General features: G+C 39.8%; 2 protein-coding genes across 7 annotated transcripts; both read left to right on the top strand.

The window, feature by feature from the left end:
• Nucleotides 1-361: 361 nt before the first annotated feature.
• On the top strand, nt 362-9,244 carry LOC146560118 (arfaptin-2-like). 6 transcript variants are annotated; one of them, XM_085243973.1, is made up of 10 exons: nt 461-755; nt 843-951; nt 1,615-1,723; nt 2,160-2,222; nt 3,155-3,241; nt 3,382-3,482; nt 3,614-3,835; nt 3,909-4,066; nt 4,153-4,327; nt 7,925-9,244. In XM_085243973.1, exons 2-10 carry the CDS (start codon nt 853-855, stop codon nt 8,078-8,080), a joined length of 1,170 nt encoding a protein of 389 aa, XP_085100099.1. In that variant the 5' UTR covers nt 461-755; nt 843-852; the 3' UTR covers nt 8,081-9,244. The 6 variants fall into 6 exon arrangements, with proteins under 6 accessions (XP_085100096.1, XP_085100099.1, XP_085100094.1 ...); XM_085243970.1 differs by lacking the exon at nt 2,160-2,222 and having other exon boundaries at nt 362-496; XM_085243968.1 differs by lacking the exon at nt 2,160-2,222 and having other exon boundaries at nt 463-667.
• Nucleotides 9,245-11,872: 2,628 nt separating this feature from the next.
• fhdc4 (FH2 domain containing 4) lies at nt 11,873-19,971 on the top strand. The gene is made up of 12 exons (XM_085243966.1): nt 11,873-12,014; nt 12,414-12,948; nt 13,823-13,884; nt 14,566-14,668; nt 14,789-14,874; nt 14,956-15,056; nt 15,155-15,225; nt 15,317-15,424; nt 15,520-15,590; nt 15,702-15,819; nt 15,904-16,068; nt 16,160-19,971. The coding sequence occupies exons 2-12, from the start codon at nt 12,607-12,609 to the stop codon at nt 17,396-17,398; spliced, it is 2,466 nt and encodes an 821-aa protein (XP_085100092.1). The 5' UTR covers nt 11,873-12,014; nt 12,414-12,606; the 3' UTR covers nt 17,399-19,971.
• The last annotated feature ends 1,038 nt before the right edge of the window (nt 19,972-21,009 follow it).

Below are 21,009 nucleotides of genomic sequence, written 5' to 3'. Positions count from 1 at the left end.
GAGATATTGCAATCAATGGAACGATTAAGATGTAACAACCTAGGCTTTAATGATTAATACTCACAACATTTGAGGGACCAGAGCCATATTACTGATTGAGTTACTCTAGATTTGCCATGTTCTAGTTTCTCTCTACTGGGCCGTGAAGTGCTACTGACATCTTCAGGAGAAATCAGGTACTGCAGGTCAGAGGAAAACGCTACGTCAGCACCGTACGACGTGGAAGATGGGGGAGGCTTGACGACGATGATACGTTATTATTCTTCAAAATAAGAGCATCAAATTACAGTATCCCTCTCAGCCTACTTTTTGACACATAAAGTACATTTAAAAACATACATTGTGCATTTCACTTGAAGCACAGTGCTTTTAAATGGAACCTAATGTGACGCACAACAAAAATAAAAATCACGAAAACCTTTATTCCGAAGTCGTACTATTAAAGCTGCGACCTGGCTGGATGCAGGGATTTTCTGTCTGAATTCTATGGAAGCAGGTAGATGATCATGTGAACGATTCAGGATGAGTAATCATGGATGTAGTATGGGATACTAAGTAAAAACAGCGGTGCCTCCGTTTAATTTATGTTGTATTTCAAGGCTACTGCCCGCGCGACTTGTTTAGTCTTTCTGGCGACTGAAACTTGGCTCCAGTCTCAGCTACAGTGGTGAGGATTTGAAGCTAGCTGTCAGGTAGTAGCCCACTAGCAAGCCACATCAGCACCGTTGCTATTGGTCAATCACGTTAGCATCAGTGTAAGCCAGCTGTTATTCTGTGTCGATGTAGGCTAGCATTGTTCTGTTTTTCTCCCCCAGCTTTATGTGCTATTGTCTTTCTTGCAGAGATTTCATTATGGCAGACAGTATCATGAGCAAGGCTGCAACCATGGAGATCCCCATTAACAGCAATGGAGACACAGGCACTCTCCCAGAGGATGACAGTCTGGAGCAGGTCAGTGATGCTTCATCTCACCTCACTCACTGTGGAAATGAATAATGCTATTTTGCTTATAACAGTATCTAGTTTCCCTAAATTTTGCGTGATTGTACAGTTCATGGCTGGTTAGGCCAAATGTTACCCTACCATGTAAAGGCCTGTAGCTAGGGACAGTAGATGTGTACCTCCAACCCGATAACGTTGAATCGTTCAGAGCACCTACAGGAGGAAACTGTGACATAAATGAGCGTTTGCATGACAAACTGTCAGTAAAATTAAAAGGTTGGTGCACCATTTGTAAAGCCCATTGGGATTAAGAAAGCTACACCAGCAATGACATTAGTAGCATTAGAATAAGCAATACTGAGGCCTCTATAATGAAATGTATGACTACTACAAGTAATATTATTATTTTTAGCTCATAATCAAATGTTTTGTATGTTATCTGTCTGCACGTCAGCTTTACAAAAAATAGATTCTGTTCATTTTAACTAAAAGTTATGGATGACATACATTTATGTTTATGTTTAAGATTACTGCTTTGTGGGTCTGACCAAGATAAATAAAATTACATTGTTTCATAAAATGATCAAGTGTGCTCAGCATTTTTGTGCACCTTAACATCCATGCAGATACTTTGAAAAAGCTAATAAATTGTGTTTATCTGTTTTAACTCAGGATCTGCAGCAGGTGATGGTGTCTGGACCCAACCTGAATGAAACCAGTATTGTCTCTGGAGGTTATGGAGGACCTGCAGGGGGCATCATCCCAACCAGCAGTATCAAAGGTACTTTTAGCAAACCATGCTTCCATTCTCTGCAGGTATTGCTTTGTTGTTTATTCTTCTAAGTAATATCTGCAGGGATATTACAAATTTAAAGGTGCATTAAGTACAAGTTGCTGTTCAGTAAGTAATTTTCATGCTAAAACGCACACATCAGTTGAACAGGATTTTTAATAAGTACAGTTGACCCGGCAACTCCTTTTCCAGGGGCTGACAGACACAAATACCCTTAAAGATATTTTGTTTCACGATGTTCTGGCTGTTGTTAGATAAAGGCTGTGTCAGAGATCAGTGCTTGTACTGTCTTTCAGTTACTGAAAGAGGTTGATACTTAGTGCATCTTTTAAGAAACAATAGCAGGAGCTTTTCTTTGTGTGTCACAAGAGAGCTGCTGACCTGCAGTCTCCTGGTTTATGTCACAAACATCCATATTCCTTAGGACCCGCAGTTTACTTCAACCCCGAGTATCTGGACAGAAGACAAGCCCCTGCACCAGGACCAGGTGGCTGTGTATTCTAATAACCCCTTTCTTTCTTATTTAACCTTGATATGTTGGTCTTATTTGCCCCCTTGTAAGAGGTTTTGAGGCTTGATGAGCGGACTTGTATGTAACCTTGCTTGTACCTACCGAACTCTGCCACTGAACAGCTTCAGCAAGAAGTAATGTTTTGGCACCTTTCAAAAATAGGAATGAACTAACGAGATATTACAGGGCTGTCACATTCAATGTTGTGTTGATGTCTAAAAAAAATCTGTTCTGTTCTGTACTTTGAAATGCACTTTGACCATTTTGCCAGTACTTGCATCTCATCCCATGAATTCCATTTTCATCTTCTTTTTTTAATGCTTTTATTGTGCATGTGAAGCCTGCCTGGTGGATTATTATTTACTTCAAAACCCCTCTAACCCTGCTCTTTATGTGTCCTCCACTGCAGAGCATAACAGTTTTTAAGCTCCTTTTGGACTTTCACTCCTTTTCCGTGGGTGGCTTCATGTCTGAATGCACAGCGTATAGCAGCGCACTTTCTCCATGATCATTTACAAATCAAAGAAAGTGCACAGATTTACACATGTTGTGTGAATGCAGTATGTCACATTTCATGACTTAAGTACCACTGACACAGGATTGATCTGGATATAAGAGCATTGTGTAACATAATATCCAGTCCAGTTACCATGGTTATTTCTACAAATATTGTGGGAATGCTTGAAGATTCACACAGAAGCTACCTATGTCTGAATGACTGAATTACTTCAACAGATTAATGAAGCCAGCAATTCTACAAATCCCATGTCAGAAAGGGGCTTCGGTCTTCATGCTCTGCTGTTCTGCGGCATATCTCACTCCCAAGCTGCTCTGGCATGTTTCACTACAGTCATTTTTACATGTCTTCCTCTCATTCTTACTCTATATCACCGGCATGTTCATTTCAGACATTCGCATGAAATCCAGGGGTGTTAACTTGCCTAAAAGTCAATCTGCAGCAAGTCGACTTGCCCACCACACAGAGCAGCATCCAGGTATCACCATGCTCATCACCCTGTCCACACTGTCCTCACTTATTTTCTGTAAACCACTGCCTTAAAAACTTCTCCTCATAGAAGAAGCTCCAGTACTGTGTACACTGTGTGTTTATTTCTAGCTTTTATGTTCTTTTTAGGGTCGTCGAACCATAACACAAATTCAACTGAAGAAGTTTCTCGTGGTGTAGCAGTGGAGAAACTGGACAGTGTGAAGAAATGGGGCATAAACACGTACAAGGTATTCTGCACTATGTGTGCATGCTGTGTTTTTAAAATGGAATAGATATGCTTGGATATGTCTGTGTTCCAAAGACTACATCAGGTTGCGTTGACACCGTGTGCTGTTCTCTGTTCATATTCATTGCGCAGTGTACAAAGCAGATGTTCTCAGAAAAGTTTGGCCGAGGCTCACGGACAGTAGACCTGGAACTTGAGGCTCAGATTGACGTGTTAAGAGACACGAAGAGCAAGTATGAAAACATCCTAAGACTGGCAACCGCTCTCACCGATCACTTTCAAAGAATTGTGCAGACGCAGCAGGCTCTAGGAGATGCCTTCACTGACCTCAGCCAGAAGTCCCCAGAGTTGCAGGTATAGTATTGCAGAATCTCCCCATATGACATGTCATGACATTGGCAGGTAAAACCTCTGTATTTCTCTGCAGGATGAGTTTGGGTATAATGCAGAAACACAAAAGCTGTTGTGTAAGAATGGCGAGGCTCTGCTTGGTGCCATCAACTTCTTCGTATCCAGTGTCAACACACTGGTCAACAAAACAATGGAAGATACTTTGATGACGATTAAGCAGTACGAAAATGCAAGGTATTGAACTACTAAGATGTACAACCATTAAGTGGTTAAACTTAATGGTTGCCTAGAAAATAACTCAGTCTTGTGTTTGTGTTCAGACTTGAGTTTGATGCCTATCGCTCTGATCTGGAGGAACTGAGTTTGGGACCAAGGGATGCAGCTGGCGTGGTTCGCATTGAGATGGCTCAGCATGAGTACCAGATCCACAGAGACAAATATGAAAGGCTGCGTAGTGATGTCACCATCAAGCTTAAATTCCTGGAAGAAAACAAGGTTCAGATGACAGTCTAGTTTTATTCTTGAAATCCCTGCATGTTTAAAGAGTGCAGTCCTCTGAATTATTATTCTTTTTAGCTCTAGTAGTGAAAGATAGTGATATAAGTATAACTTCTTCACTTTTTTGGGCAAAGTTGGCACTTTTTTTCCCCCTCAGATTTCCTCGTTACACTGCACATGCAGGTTTTATGTCCCAGACCATTTCAATTAATTTGGGTTTTTTTTTTTAAGTCATTATCTAAAGAAGTGCTTAAAGCATTTCAAGATCGCTGCTGAATAGCAAGCCTTGCTTCTAGGAGATAATCCCAGTGTCCACACTCAGAGACTTACCAACTTTGTGGCACATTTGTGCTAAAGCCTTTGAGGGCTTAAGGCTGCCCCACTGTCAAATCAAGCGCATGAGGGCTCTCTGGCAGATTTCTTGAGGTCTTATGCATACTTTCTGAATTTCTGCAGACTATACCTAAGGGTACCTTTAGGTTAAACTTAAAAAGAAAAGTATGAGGAAACAACAAACAGACACACAGGACCAGGCAACCCAAAGGTTGCAATAATATTTAGATTTAAATCAGGGCAGTACAACCTCTCCTTTATTGCACACAAATTTAATTCATTAATCTTTTTTATAGTGTTTAAAATGCTGTCCCATTCCTTTTTTCATACCATTTTTATTCCTTGTGAAATTACACACTCAGGCTCTGCAGTTTTGCTTGCAGGTGATGACATTTACATTTTTGAGGGTTGAATACTTAGGAAGGGTACAGGGACTGGTTTTGGCTCCAGTGATTTTTACCTCCAATCATGCAGCATTGGTAACCACATGACATCAGTGTTGTTGACATCATTGTGGTTTCACATGAAGCAAAGCCTAGATTAAACCACACCCAAAGTCAGGGTTCATTCATGGATGATGTGGTTTTGAAACAGGCTAGGCACTTGCAAACATTAAGGGCACAAACAACTGCCTTTAGCAGTATGATATGCCTCCTTAAAAACAGCTGGTCGTAATAGTTTTGAGATGGTCATTCTGAACGTGGAAAAAAAAACACAAAAAAACCCCAATCATATTTAAAATATAATACTAAAATACTGTGTCTTGCCAATGCCTCTTCTAAGTTGCTTGAAGGATACCCATGTTACTGTGTTGAGTGAGCACAGTGTTGAATATAACTGCTATCATTATACAGCAAAAAGAAGGAATCTTTTGCATTTCTGCTACTTTCAAGGTAAAACCTCAATTAGAACTTATATTAGCAGAAAAATGAGCTGCCCTTGCCGAGAGACTTAATCTCTCTAGTGTGTGCCTGCATCTGCCCAGGGGCCTCCTCTTGACAGGAATGACTAAAGCATCTCAACTATGAGATGTCCTAGTTGGATGCCCAAACGTCCTTAACTGGCTCCTTACTTGGAGGAGTGAAAGTAAAGCAAAGTAAAATTGAATATATAGCACCTTTAAAGATAAATATCACAAAGTGCTTCATCACAAAAACATAAAGTAAGTTTAAAAATGAGTTTTTAGCTGCTTTTTAAAAGAGACCACAGAGTCCACAGATCTTAAGCTCAGTGGGAGAGAGTTCCCAGTGTCTGGGGAACACTGCTGAAAAACCTCAGTCGCCTTTAGTTCTCAGTCTTTTGTGAAGCAAAACCAATAGACCCTGATCACATGACCTCAGAGACCTGCTGGTGATGTATGAATGTAAAATTTGACTCATGTACACTGATGCTTGATCATGCAGAGCTCTAAAAGTCAGCGCTAGAATCTTAAAGCGCACTCTGAAGGTTAATGGCGAGCCAGTACAACTGAATTAGTATCAGTGTGACATTTGAGTACTTGGAAGACTCAGTCAGCAGTGTTGTAGCTGCATGCTGAGCAAGCTGCAGACATCTCCGGGAAGATTTGTTGAAACAAGTAAACACCGAATTGCAAAAATCTAAAAGTGATGAAATAAAGGCATGAGTATGAATTTCCAGTTTAGAGCCTGAACGACTGAAACTCACCTGGGAAATTTTTCTCAACTGGTAAAAGCAAGAGCGAACCACGTCAGCTTCCAGGGACAAAGCTGAGTCAAAAATGACCTCAAGGTTCCTGATGGAAGATTTATCAGATGTGACAAGGGGACCTAGAATCTCCATTACCTTAAGCACAGATCTGACAGGGGCACAAACAAGGACTTCTGTTTCCTCTTCAGTAAGCTGGAGAAAATTGCCATCCATCCAACCTTTAATACAGTCTAATCATTTATGCAAGATGTCTAAGTCACAGTAGAAACATCTTGGGCTTAGAAGAGATATTTAACTGAAAGTCATCTGTGTAGCAGTGACAATAAATGTCATTTAAAAGTGCTCAAAATATGCTGAAGATGGAACAGATAGACAAAATAAGAGCTCCATAACAGAACCTCGTGACACACAGTAGACAAGAGAAGTGGAGAATCATGTCATGGTCAGCAGTATCAAAGGCAGAGGTCAGGTCCAGCATCAGCAAAACAACATTCTCCTGCATCGCTTTGCATAGAAATGTCACTGGAGACTAAAGAGAGCTGTTTTGGTGGAATGAGCTCTATGAAAGCCAGATTTAAATGTACCAAGAATGCTGCATTTGTCTAAAAGAGATGTATGCTACTTGGTCTCAACCTTTTCTAAACTGCTACCAATAAACAGTCATTTTTAGATTGGTGTATAACTTTGAGGATGAGAAGAGTCAATTTTTTTTTTTTTTTTTTAAGAGATTGAATGGCATCTTTCTTAAAATAAGCAGAGACTCGGCCGAAGAGCAGTGGAGCACTAGTTATATAGAGCACACGGGGGCCGATAGACTGAAAGACAGTTTTGAACAAAGATGCAGGTAAAATGTTGAGGATGCTTCGAATCAGCTACTATAAATAGTGGCTCAAATTAGTGACCCATATTTTAGAACCCAGCAACTCTCCAGAAGAAGCTAATTTCTGCTACTTGTATTCACAGTCTCCCTCTTTCAGTCAATACTCCGAGGTTGGGTCCCTAGGTAAGGGTGGAAATGCACATCGATAGCTTTGCTTTCACACTTAGATCTCTCTTTACCACAACAGACTAATACAGCGTCAATCTCCTGCACTACTCTTTCCTCACTCATGAACAAGACTCCAAGATACTTAAAACCACAGGGCCTGGATGGGCACAGCCCAAAAGCAGTACATCAGCAATCCCTCCTGTGGGGCCATCACTTGCAGAAAGGGGCTGTAGGAGTTCGGTGTTTTGTGGATCAGACAGTAGTTGTGGTGAAGGTCCTGGCACTCTGATCCCTGGTTAATAAATCTGGCTTTAGGAAAATGAAATGTCACTCATGACAAGAACTGTTAAAAAAACATGGAAATTCTTGCCAGATAAATGTAAAATAGCAAATAAATTCAAGTTAAACTTAAGATAGTATTTTCTGAGATCTTTAAAACGGCCTGCTTGACTCCTGAGAATAGGCTTCAGAGGAATGTGCAAGTTATTTTTAGGAATGTATTCCGAGCAGTTGGTGATCCAAATAAATGTCTGCAGGCTGTGCTTTCATGTAAACACCTGAAACCATGTTTGTAATGTCATTTTCTCTCCTCTCTTTTCTTCTAGGTGAAGGTGATGCACAAGCAGCTGCTTCTCTTCCATAATGCCATCTCCGCTTATTTTGCTGGCAACCAGCAGCAGTTAGAACAAACTCTTATACAGTTCAATGTAAAGTTAAAGCCCCCAGGATCAGATAAGCCATCGTGGCTGGAGGAGCAGTAATATGCATCCAGGGTTCAGCATTTTGACATGTACAGTTTCATGCTGGCATTGTGGTTAGATGGCGAATTTAAATGGATAAAGGAGTATATTGTAGAATAAGTAGCAGCCAGATATAGCTCTTTTGTAATGTTTTTCAGTATGATTTATTACATAGATGGACAACTTTTTAAGTTGTTCTTATGTTGTTTTATGTTAAATCACAAAATTACCCCATGTTATTTTCTTACTCTTTAGTTAGCACAATCATTTCCATCTCTTATATATGTACAGGATAGTCAACTATTGTCGAGATTCTCCTTTGCAGTTTGCACATGCATTATTTTGATGTATTTGTATTGTTGTGTAAGGTTCCCTTTTAATATTTCAGTGTACATCAAATAGGAGGAATTCTTAAAAAAAAATAGCAAGTCAGCAGGGTACTGCTACAATGTTCAGAAATTATATTTATTTTCCTTATGCACATGTGATCATGAGATCAATTTTAACACTTTTGAGTCAAACACATCAGAATATAGATTCATGTTTCTACTGTCACTGTTAAAATCCCTGCCTGAATGGTTATTTTACACCTAAATTTTGGATACAGTGTTAGATCAAGTCCAGCACCATTGCAACTATCTGTCTTTTTTACTCTGGAGTTTACACATGGAAACAAGCCTGAACAAACATGACATTTGTGTTTAACAGCAAATCCCCATCAATTCCTAATCTAATCAGATCTCAACAATCATAAAGAAATCCGTATCAAAACATGGCACGCAGCCAGTGTTGCAGTGACTGTAGGAGCTGGCATTGTGCAACTGCAAAACTTCCTTTTGAAATACTAAATGGGAATAGTGGATCAAGGTGCACTTTAGGTTACAGTACAAGTGTCAGCGTCATCAAAAACAGAATGTATGAGTTCATTTGTTATAGTTTGCGTTATTTATTTACCTGTTTGTAACATAATTTGTATGTTACTTAGATTGTTTTAGTCAGCTGATTGTCTTTATCTTCTGCAAATCCAATAAAGTCTGCTGGATGTTTTGTTTCACTTAGATGTGCTTTCGACACAGGGGCTGTCAGTTTCGTATGGTTACAGTTCACAGTATGTATGTAAAGAAAACTCACAATATTCAGTATGTAATTTTAATTATGTACATGATAAAATATATCTGCAACATGCTTTCAGTGGATTACCTTATTTCTTATTCCTTAAAATACACCTTTTTTTTTTTTCCTGAAAGTTTGCTTAAGGTTTTTGATGTTGGCTTAAAAGAATGAGACAGGGCGACCAGAAGTAGCCTAAAGAAACTGAATGTTTTCTTTGAGGTGGTGTATGCAGTGAATAAAGCCATCAATCTGTCAATATTAGAATCACAGACATGATTGCTTTTTCAAGCTTCTCTGCCATTAATACAAATAGATTTTTAATGGTCACAGTGCTCTCAGATAAAATCAGAATAAGAGATTAAGGTTAAGAGATTAGATTATAACACACTCTTATCTAATCTTACCTTTATAAGTTATATAATATGATAGTTTGTTGTGGTCACACATTTGGTCTTGTAATTAAGTCTTAAATATATTCTTTACTGTCAGTCCCTTCAGACTTCCCTCAGTATCGCTTTCACTTCCTGCTTAAAATCTTATTTTATCCCAAAGGTCATTTTCCATTGGAAAAGGCAAACAACATGCAAGTTTTCCTCAGTATCTGAGAAAATCCCATGGCTTGCATACTAACACTGTTTAACGCATTGCAGACAATTTGCGGGATGATTTGAAGTATCGATCTTGAAAAATGTTTATGTCAATTTTCTATCATAATATGACTTACAGTCCTGTTTTATTTATTTTTTTTATTATTTATTTATTTTTTGCCTGTCCCGTTTGGCTCTTTTGCCATCAGAATTATTGTCTAAAGGCAAAGAAAGATGCCCAACGGATTTACTTTACCAAATTGACCATCCCAGCCTTGCCATAATGGTCCATTTGATTCACCTTTTATTGTGTATTTTATTTTCACTTGTTGAATACGGGACAGACTTGACTGGGGGAAAGAAGGGGAAAAAGAGGGAAAGAGAAACAGCTGAGAAGAGGGACGGGGGAGAAGGGCAAAAAACAAAAACCAACAGAACGGGCAGAAAAAAAAAAGAGAGAAAAAAATGCATATATCGATCACCTGGATCACCTGTTGAGAAAGAAAAAAGAAAACAAGCAGAAGAGAACAAGAGTAATAGAATTAACAACATCACAATGATATATGGGAATATGACAGTAAATACTAAATATTAAACATTATTGTGCAGCACATAAGATCAACAGAACACAGTGTGCTTTGAGGTAGGAGCCAAAAAGGGTGTAGTTTGTGGGTGTGATCACCCGTGTGTACACCTGTGAGCATGGACGCGCTTGTTTTTTTAAAAGGTTCCTTCATGTAATGATCTGCTAGAGGGTGTGGGGGGGCCACAGCCCCGTCCTCCAGGGCATGAAGCAGGTATGGAGGAGATCAAAACTCCAGACATCCAGAGGCCCCCAGAACACAAGAGACCAAGGAAGACTAACAGAGGGGCAGCCGCGCCACTGTCCCAGAAAGAGCTGAGGAGAGTCCCAGATGAGGGCTCACCCAGCAGCCGCGGAGCAGAAGCCAGGGGGAGTTGCAGTGACGCGCCCGTGAGCTCCGCCGGCAGCCAGCTGTGCCTGAGTGACCGAGCCCCAGGCCGAGAGGCCGGGGGCACCCCACCTCCGAAGTGGCCCGAGCAAGCCCCAGGCTCCAGGCCCCGATAAGCGGCCGCCAAGGAGTGAGCCGGTGTGTACCTGGACGCCCACCCCCAGACACAAAGAACCACCAACGCACCGATGTCTGAGGGAGTCCGCCACTGGCAGGGGAAGTGGTGGTGGGGGGAGATAGGCCTCCAAACCTTGCAGTCCTGTTTTATTAATGGGACTGAAGTTTTTAAGTACCGAGTCCCCAGCTCAGGGGTCCGATTGCGTTGTACGGATTTCCTTATATGGTCATCAGAGCTCAAACTGAGGCATGTATTCGAGGGCGAAATCCTGTGGGATTTTGATAAATATACACCACGTAGAAAAAACAGTCGACTTAATTTGTATTAGTGGTGTTAAATGTACTCTATTACACAAAAACAAATACACATTCTGGGCTTGTGACTGGTGAGCAATCCGTTATCGTTATCTGATAACGAGCATCTACGGAGCAAGGTTCAAGCTGTTTACCAAGAAGAAATGTTGGTGCTGGTCTCGGTCAAAATATGTACAGACAAATGTGAGAATTTAAGTTTTTCTTGTGCATTAAAATGTGAAATTATACTAAAAAAAAAATGGAGTGGGGGGTTGCGACTCCATCAAAGCGGCGAGTTATGTTTGCGGAAGTCAAACGACACGCAGCCAATCAGAGCTGGACTTATTATACCGCTTACCTTTGTGAGAGAACTCCCATAATATAGAGTTAAAGCCTGAATATTAGTTGAAAATTAATATATATAATGAATTCAAATCAATGACGGTCTCACCGCAGGAATATTTACTAAAGTATATAACATTTAATTTATTTTTAATTAAGTTGATAATGTATTTATTACATTTTAAATATGTTCAATGGGTTTTCTCTCTGAGTCAGAATATTTGTCATTCTAGTTGACCGCTTACTCACGCAACTCATTGACAGATGGATAGAAACGCAGCGCCTCCCCAAACTCCAAAGGGAAAAGAAAGAGAGAGAGAGAGAAAGAAATAAGCCAATCCCAGAGTGCCTGGGAAGGTGTGGGCTGTCATGGATTTTAAGTGAGTTCACCTGGGCGTGTCATTTACACACAGGTAGTCTCTATCCAGGCTGATGTCACTCTTTACTTTTGAAATTTCAGCAAGAGGGCCATAAGAAAAGAAACAAAAAGGGAAGCGGAGTAATGGGACTTGTGCTGAGTCCAACACAAAGGTGAGTTGACTTTTCATTTCTTTCTCTCCGGTCTTTAACTAAAAATAATGCTAAGTGTTTGAACAAACATTGGTTTTAGTAGTTTACCGATCACGGTGGACAAGCATAGCTCTGTACTGGATAAAACACCAGGAGCGTTTAGATCTCCTAAAGTGACTGTTATGGCAGATTTAAAGTAGCCTCTATGCGTTTCCAAAGTGGATCATGAATTATTATAGTGTTTGCACAAGTTTCAGGAAACTTTTTATGAAAATAATCGGCGGCATCACTCCCATAATTAATCTTATGTACAGTAAAGAAAGTAAATTCTGTACTCTGTGCTAAACAAAGCTGCTCACTGTTGTAGAGTGTATGAAGATCTGTAGCTTATGTGTCCCCACCCTGCTTTGTTTCTTTCAGTCGGAATGCATCATCCTAACTGACAACACTTTGAACAAGTCACTCCAGGACTGACTCTTGCACCGCATTCCTGTAAAAACGACCAGAATCGCTTCTACATTCACTGCATTCCAATATATGCTGAAATTCAGCTTTTATGCATGAATATGAGTGTGGATGCATTCAAAACCTGCTGAGAGGTTCTTATTAAAAGATGCAGCCAGGAGGTCCTCCTGCACCCCCACCTCCACCCCCACCACCTCCACTTCCTCCGCCACCACCTCCTCCACCTCCATCCCTACATGGCCTGGGTCCAATTTCAAGGTTGGAGCGCCGGCGCTCCAAGATGCGCAACTTCAACTGGGAGACCCTACCCAAACACACAGTTATAGGAAAGCACAACATCTGGACAGCAGATAAGACTGATGGGGAATATGAGCTGGACACTGATCATATGGAGGAGCTGTTCAGCCACAAGCAGGCCCAGCAGCAAATCAAAGCTCTGAACCGTCAGAGTCTGAGGGGCCTGCCAAGTTCTGCCACAGCAGGGGAAATGGTGAGTGCAGCTAGCCAGGCTATAAATGTGTCACTATCACCCGTTCATGTAGTGGAACTTTGACCCCCAAGGTTTGTACAATAGATTGAAAGGTTTTATATTCTTTCCTGTTTATTGCTGAGGTATGGAAGCAAGTTCTTTTGACCTGAATTAACACCCCCCCCCCCCAAGCTTACATATAAGAAAAAACAGACGTCCCTGCAATGTTTTCCTCTCCTAACATTTAAAACCAGAGTGACCGAAGTGGTGATTTTATGAACTGGGAATATAGTGATACTATAGGAACTTTATTACCCTTTATGTGAAACTTAAAATTGCAATTTACATTTGCTTATTTTACAATTTACATTTTATAGGCCCAACTTTGCAATATATAAATACAACAAATGACAACAATAGTATAATGTTTCTGTCAGAAACATTATGTAATGATGTAAAATCACTCAGTACAAGGGTGGAGTATTATTATTTTCATTTGTTTGCTGAAGGAAGATCTAATTGTGTTCTCACTGACATCACTCTGTTGTCCATGCTCTGTATTTAAGCTACCGTCCCTAATAAACACCACTAGGCACATTTACTTAATGAAGTGTAGATCAATCATGATTTGACTAACAACACATTTTAACTTTTTACTTTGACCTTTCACCTAGAATTTTGTAAGAGAAATGGTGAAAAGGTGCAAAAACTGCATCTTTGCCTGGAATGTTCAATACAATCAACTCAAAGAATTCTTAACCTTTGGATTCGACTGTCTCTTTGGAAAGTTGAGATGTCTGTGATACGAAAGACAGAGCTCAAGTCAACAATGAAACCGTTTTAGCAGCTAACAAGCAGATTTTAATCCGGTCTCTGTTCTCCTTTCCCCTCCCAGATTTCTGTCCTCAGCTCCAAGAGGAGCATGAACATTGGAATTTTCCTAAAGCAATTCAAGCGGTGAGTCAGTGGTAGCACTGTGAAGGTGTGAGTATTTTGCACAATAATCTTTCCATGTTACACTGTACTGAGGACAAGGTGAGGCAGGCATATTTGTATGCAATAAGACTGCATCATACTCACAAAATCTCTGAAAGCCGACATGTCCTGGCAGGTCTGATCTATACTAGACTGTTCTACAGCTCTAACAGGTTATCTCCCTGATGTAACTTACAGATACACTTTTGCGAGGTATTGTAAATCTATTGCCTAAAGCTAGTTGTCATAAACAACAGATCTTAAAAGGAATGAAAACAATCCTGTTACTGTTAACATCCGTAAAATGTTTGTGATCAAACTACTGTGTCACCAGCAAAACAAGAGAACAACATATGGATACATTAATCTAACTACTTTTTTCTTTCTCATGCTGTTACCAAATATGTTTTTCTGCAATCTGAGCACATTTCCATTCCATCATTTTCATGTCCTGCACAGCATGTATTTTTCTGAGGGTTGAAATAAAGTGATTAGAGCAGGTAGAGGCTTGTATGTGTCAGCAGCTTTTTTTTTTTTCCAAGTTTTTTTTACCAAGCATAGAAAAGTGTGATATGAAAGCAGACACTCAGAACTAATGAGATATTTCAAAGCAACAGTAAAAACATAATTAAAGATAACTGATTCGCTTGACCTCTATTACAGGTCTATAAAGGACATGATTGAGGATATCAAATCAGGAAATGGCCTGGGCTTTGGTACTGGAAAACTGCAGGAATTATGCAAGATGCTTCCGGATGAAGGGGAGGTACTGTAGTTGCTTTTTGTTTTTGTTTTTTTAAACATGTCTATTGCGTCATGTGATTCTAAACCTTTGTTTATTTACTTTGCAAATACATAATCAGATTTTCTGATTTCACAAATGCAGGTAAAGCAGCTGGTTAATTTCAAAGGTGACATGTCTGCTCTCCCTGAAGCAGATCAATTTATGTTACTGTTGGTCAAGATCCCCAGGTAAGCCACCTGAGTGTAATTCAATGAAAATCACATGTTAAATGTCAGTGGTGATAATGATGGAAACGTTTTGTCTTTTAGCTATGAAGAGCGTTTGAGCTGCTTGGTGCTGAAGGAGGAATTTTTTCCCCTTATGGATGAAGTAAAAGAATTCATCTGTACTTTGACCACTGCTGGAAGGGGTAATGTCTGCATTCCTTGAGTTTGAAACATGAGACCCATTAAAGCAGAGTTGTACACCCATTTGGAGTTGGAGTTAACAATATATGTTTTCTTTTAGAGCTGCTAGATTGCGATAATCTTCATGCTGTCATTCGCCTGGTCCTTAAGACTGGAAATTACATGAATGCTGTGAGTATATAATGATTGTGTTTGTGGAGTCTTGGATGAATTTTCTTTGTATTTATATTTGTTTGATCTCAATATGTTTATCTGATCATAGGGCGGCTACGCGGGCAATGCAGTTGGCTTCAAAATGTCTTCTCTGTTGAAACTAGTGGATACCAAAGCAAACAAACCTGGAATGAATCTTATGCACTATGTTGTGATGGCAAGTGGCTTTTACTTGTTTGAGAAGTCTGTGTTTCTCACCTTAAGATGAAGTTGCATAATTAGATTTTCAACAAACTTTCTAATTCATCACAGCAAGCTCAGAAGGTGGACACAGCACTGCTTAAATTTCCAGAACAGCTCAAACACATTGAAGCTGCAGCAAGGTAAGCAATACCTTTTTAAAAGCCATATAGGAGTGTCTTGTATGGCTTTTTTCTTCTTGTATTGCTGTATCATCAGAATAAGAGAAGAAATGCTTTCAAAAATTCTTTTAGAATACATCAAGGTGACATTGAAGGGGAGTATCGAAAGCAAATAAAGAAAGTGCAAGATGCCAATGCAAACACTTTAAAGCAGGAAGACCTAAAGGCACAGATGGAGGATTTTCTAATGGTGGGTGATTCGTTACTTGGTCCAGTTTGTGTGAATTTTAATAGAGAGTATATGCTCTAATGTTTTGGTTTTGGCTCCAATTAGGAAGCGGAGGTTTGCTTGAAAGAAGTAGAAACTGATCTTCAGGAGTTGCAGTCTGTAAGTGACAGAGTGGCACAGTACTTCTGTGAGGATGCCAAGAATTTTAAACTGGAAGAGTGTTGCTCCATTTTCAACTCCTTTTGTGAAAGATTTTTGCGAGCTATGCAGGTAATATACGCGCTATATGTGCTGGCATATTCCTATACTGAGATAAAAGAAAAATTAAAGGGTTTGAACTGGGATTTTTTTTTTCCTGCAGGAAAACAAAGCTAGAGAGACTGCAGAGGTGAAACGGAGACACAGAGACAGACTGGAAATTGCAGCCAAGCGGAGATCCACAGCTACCTGCTCCAGTAGAGATAAGGAAATGGATAGTGTTGCATTAGAATCTGTGCTACAAAACTTTGTCATCAAACGTGGTTCTAGGAGAAGAGCAGAAAAGCCCTCATCGACTCGTGGAAGCCCAACTAATGGTAGTCCCAATAACGGGAGCTTTTCAGAAATTACTTCTCAGGAAACCCTTCCCCCAGTAAATCAAAAGCTTCAAGCCTCAGTTAGAGCTAAGGACATGGGCAGAAAAGAGTGGAGTTCAGCAGTTGAACTCACTGCGAACTTACGGAACTCGCACAAAGCCCAGTCAGACATCGAGGACACAATGGCAGAGAGTGAAAATTCTAATGAAGAAGAGATGAAAACTTCCAAAGAAGAGGACTCTAGAGGACTTAGGAACCCTTTCAAAAGGACTGTTAGACTTATGACCACAGTTAGATCTTTTGATGATAATGAGGAAGATCTGCAAGATAATAATGAGGAGGAGGCCCAACAGCTGCGTGAAGCATCTAAAAAAGTTTTGCGTTTTCAGAACAGCCGTGGCAGCGTCTCATCTGGGGACTACTCTCTGGAAAATCAGAAGTCTCCTCCTCCAAATGCGCCCATACGCCGTCAGCGCACATTTGATGAGGAAGCGGATAGGTATCCTGATGACCCCAGCAATGAGGATTTGCTTCAAGTTTTGCTCAAACCTCAACCTTCCCCTAAACGTAACCTTGGACGCCGCCATACGCTGCCTACTAAAGTCCCAAAAACCGAGGCAGGGGAAAGTAATCGGTGGACTGAACTGCCCGTCAGAACTCCAAATCATGTGGCTAAAGAAAAAGGGACGATGCCAGAGCGAGAGGGCGCCGGACACCCTCCCTCCAAACCAGTGTTTGATTATACTGACATTTCTCACAACTTAAAACAATCAGGTGCTGAAGACACAAATGACACATCAGCAGAAAACACAATCAAGCCACCTGTTTCCTCAGCTCCTGTCATGCAGCCCACAGACAACGATGTACAGATAACTAGTGACACTGTTCCAGCAAGCAGCAAGCCTGTGGTGTTCAAAACTGAGACCACTGGACTATTTTTTAGTTTTTTAAAACGCCTCGGCGATATGAGCAAACTACAGAGCAGCAAGGACACTGTAAATAAGCCCACAGGCTCTGGTGTTTAGCCTTTGGGATATATTTTTACATGTATAAAAGATAATTTATCTAATTTAATGTTAATTGCAATTAATTCATGATGACAACAAAGTGTTAAGATTGTTCTATTTTGGTAGTTTTTCCTAAATTGTGAATATATTCAAGAAAGCTTTAAGCAAGTGAGGAAGGTTTCTTTGTTTAGGAGAAGGCATTTTGTATGTTGTACCACTAGATGGCAAAATATAGTTGGCTTAAAGTGGAGGTTTTCTGGTTGATGTAGAAAGATGGGCACATTCATTGTATTTGCATTTATATCCATATCCAATAAGACTATTTTGACTAAACTGTTCTCAAAAATGGGATAAATGGTTTAATGCCTACAGTGTGTGAACTTTGGAAGGATTGACGTGCAAAACGTGCAGAAGGTACTGAGAAGGTGGAGAGAGACAGAAAGAGAGAGAGGGAGACACACCAATGACTGTTTTCTAGTCATTGAGAGAGAGAGAGAGAGAATAAAATGGCTCAGAGGCTGTATTTAAATCCTGGTTAGATGTTTTTGTTTTTAAACTACGCGTGCTTGTAATGCATGCTTAAATACAGTATTTCCTTTTTTTGTTTTGGTTTTTAACTGCGTATATTTGTATTGCTCTGTTTTCAACTCTTTTTGTGAAACATTCTTGTAATTCTTTTTTTTCCACATTATCACAGAAGCATGTCAAAAATGCAGAAGAGTGTGGTTGCTTTGAGGGTCTTACTCAATTCAGCCATTGTTTGATCTTAAATGGGTCAGTGTTACAAAGGCAGCCTGTATTTGAGCAGAGCTGAACTATGAAAAGTCCAAATGAAGGGCGTTGATCCCAAATTAACTTAAGATATCACCACAGGTGAAGGCCCAGTACCTGGTGGCTGACAATGGTGGTACATTTCACTTATGGAAGACCCTCAGTACTTTCATTTTGTGGGAGCAGAGGCATTGGGTCAAAGAGGCCACAGCTTGTACCATAACATTAGACCTTGTTTATTCAACTACCGGCAACCAGTGCTCTGCAGTTGATGCCAGAGTTGCATTAATTAGGTTTTTGGTACTCTGTCAGGCTGTCTGACTTGAAATAATGAAGTAATAAAAACAGCCTCTTCTATATACACAGACTGGTGTATTTCAAATGTTTTTGTTTTTTATAATTCTCTATGATAAAATATTTATAAGGCTAGCATGCATGGATATGGTAAAGGGTCAGTGATAAATATGTTTCAGTACAAGACTCAAACCAGGCAACTATATTTATACTCCATTTATGTTTACAAACAAATAATCAATAGCAATTCAGAATGCTTATCTGCTCAAGCCCTTATAAGCTTGTGTTTGGGTATATAATAACAATCTGAAATGGACAGCTAACCTTTGATCACATTAAGTCCATATGTGTTTAGACAATGGCAACATTTTTGTAATTTCGCCTCTCACAGCACTAGTTGTAGATTTTAAATCAAAGAGCTTGATTTAAAGCGTGAGCTTGAACCGCTTTTGAATTTAAGCATTTTTTTTTAACAAAAATAGTCCCTCATTTTCACCAAAAGGACTGAAAGCACATGGTAGTCAGCTAGATTTTTCCCTTTTCTAATAAAGCCTTTCCCAACATCTAAGCTAGTCAAAAAACTCTCATTGAGGTAGGCGTACTATTGTCAAAGTCTGTCATTAGATGCCTTCAAAGATACAAAAACAGGGAATTTACAACAAGAACAAAAGACCAAACTGGATTTCTTTAGAAAACAAAAGTGCCTGCAGATTTCTGAAGAGCAAAAATCTCTGGACAGAATCACCATGAACCAGAACAGTAAGGAAAGTGTGTAGAGAAATAGAGAAACGGCTCAAAATTCCAAAAAATTCCACATTACTTGTCAAGTAAACAGTAAATGTAATGTTATGGCATTGGCGTGTATGGTTGCCTAATTGGGTCACTAGTGTTTAATGATGATGTGCCTGCTGATACAAGCAGCAGGATGAGTTTTGAAGTGTACATTGCTATATTCTCATTTTCAGCCACATGCTCCACAACTGATCAGACTGTGCTTCCCAGGGCAAATGGGCAAATCATTTTGCAAGACCCCAGAGTTTCTCAAGGCAAAGGCATGAGAGATTCTTCATCAGGCAAGTCAGTCATCTGATCTCAACACAACAGAGCTTTTCAGTTGTTAAATAACAAACTGAAAACAGACAGACCCACAAACAAGCATCAACTGAAGGCAGCTGCATTAAAGGCTTCTCAAGGGAGAAAATGCAGCATTTGGTGATGTTCATGGATTCTAGACTTCAGTCGGCCATTGACTGTAAATGATTTTCATCATCATTTTCATGAAAAACAATCCCTATTTAAACTTCTTATGCTGAACAGTGAAAAGGTCATAAAAACAGCGTCTGATGTGAAGAGCGGATGCACGGATAGATCTCTATTTATTATGCATTGAACCTGCTTTAAAGTTCTAGTGCAGTAATGGCTGTGTGATGGCTGGCTGCCTTGTTATTGTTGTTTTCATTGTTACATCATCCCTTCAAAGGGGAAGTCATGCTGTTTATCATTTGACGGCATAATATTGACCTAGATTTCTCTAAGTCAGTCATAAACAAATAAAAATACAGATCAGTTCAATGAAAATAAATGATTATTTATTTAAATGTTTGTAATAGATTACTTTAGGGTTGTGTTATTTTTTGTTGAATTATCTATTTTAAACCATGTTGAGAAAAGCACTGTCAGTGTTGTCAGTCTGACCTACATTATGTATATCTGTTATAGTCACTGCTGCTGCCAGACTGCTGCAGCCATCTTGACTCAACTGGAAGCAGTCTCCATGGCAACTCCACCTTGCAGAATAAAACCAAGAGACAATTGTTTGCCCCTCACCCCCAAGCCCCACCCCCCAACAAACTCCTTATAGCCTGCAACACAACAGCCACCTAACACTGACGGCCTTCAGCATTTTATTATACAGTGACATCATTTTGTATTCAAAATTCTCAACCTGCATGAACACATACTCTCATTTCAAATAATCCCCCAAAGTGAAAGCTGTTGAATTCACTAGCAAAAAGCCAGAGTCTTTCTTTGTTCTCAAAAGCCTCTTCTAAGTGAAAACACACAGCATATCCCATTACATATTCCATACTCTACCACCACCTGGCCTCTAGAGTGCTGTATTACTAAAACTAGCAGGACTCCTATTATTAAATGAACACACCTATCCCCTTCCATTCTCTAAAAAACAAACAAAAACAAAACAAAAAACCTCGTCAGCTTTCGAGCAACATACTCTTTATAATAATTAGCATTTTACATGTTTAGCGATTTTTACAAAAGTCTCTGGAAGGAAGGTTTAGGGAAATGTAATATAATTAAATCACTATATTGCCGTCAGTTTTGTGCTTTTTCGTTTTACTCTGATCGTTTTTGTGTTTACATCCCCAAAATTCAAAGGGTAAAGAAATAAACGTTGTGCTTTTAAAGGAAATGGGTGGTACCCAAGGAAGCCAAACCCCTTTGCAGTAGTCAGATTTATCCCTCAGTCAGTTCTCCAGATTTTCCACGTCTTTTGCATATCCCCTGCCTCCTCCATATGCTATTGGGTTCTTTAACTCCTCCCA

The sequence above is a fragment of the Mchenga conophoros genome, linkage group LG14 (genome assembly GCF_057382185.1).
Source record: "Mchenga conophoros isolate Kocher_MC1m ecotype Shallow Benthic linkage group LG14, M_conophoros_male_GT1.1, whole genome shotgun sequence".
NCBI lineage: Eukaryota > Metazoa > Chordata > Actinopteri > Cichliformes > Cichlidae > Mchenga > Mchenga conophoros.
The sequence above is the reverse complement of the archived record's forward strand: the minus strand, read 5'-3'. Positions and strand labels throughout refer to the sequence as shown.

What these genes read in the sequence shown, in the direction of transcription:
- LOC146560118 (XM_085243973.1), top strand. Translation starts at nt 853, where the DNA reads ATGGCAGACAGTATCATGAGCAAGGCTGCAACCATGGAGATCCCCATT. An exon ending in AGCCCCTGCACCAGGACCAG is followed by an intron (nt 2,223 to 3,154) that starts GTGGCTGTGTAT and finishes TGTTCATTTCAG; the next exon opens with ACATTCGCATGAAATCCAGG. An exon ending in AGAAGTCCCCAGAGTTGCAG is followed by an intron (nt 3,836 to 3,908) that starts GTATAGTATTGC and finishes ATTTCTCTGCAG; the next exon opens with GATGAGTTTGGGTATAATGC.
- fhdc4 (XM_085243966.1), top strand. Translation starts at nt 12,607, where the DNA reads ATGCAGCCAGGAGGTCCTCCTGCACCCCCACCTCCACCCCCACCACCT. An exon ending in TTTGACCACTGCTGGAAGGG is followed by an intron (nt 15,057 to 15,154) that starts GTAATGTCTGCA and finishes GTTTTCTTTTAG; the next exon opens with AGCTGCTAGATTGCGATAAT. An exon ending in CTGGAAATTACATGAATGCT is followed by an intron (nt 15,226 to 15,316) that starts GTGAGTATATAA and finishes ATCTGATCATAG; the next exon opens with GGCGGCTACGCGGGCAATGC.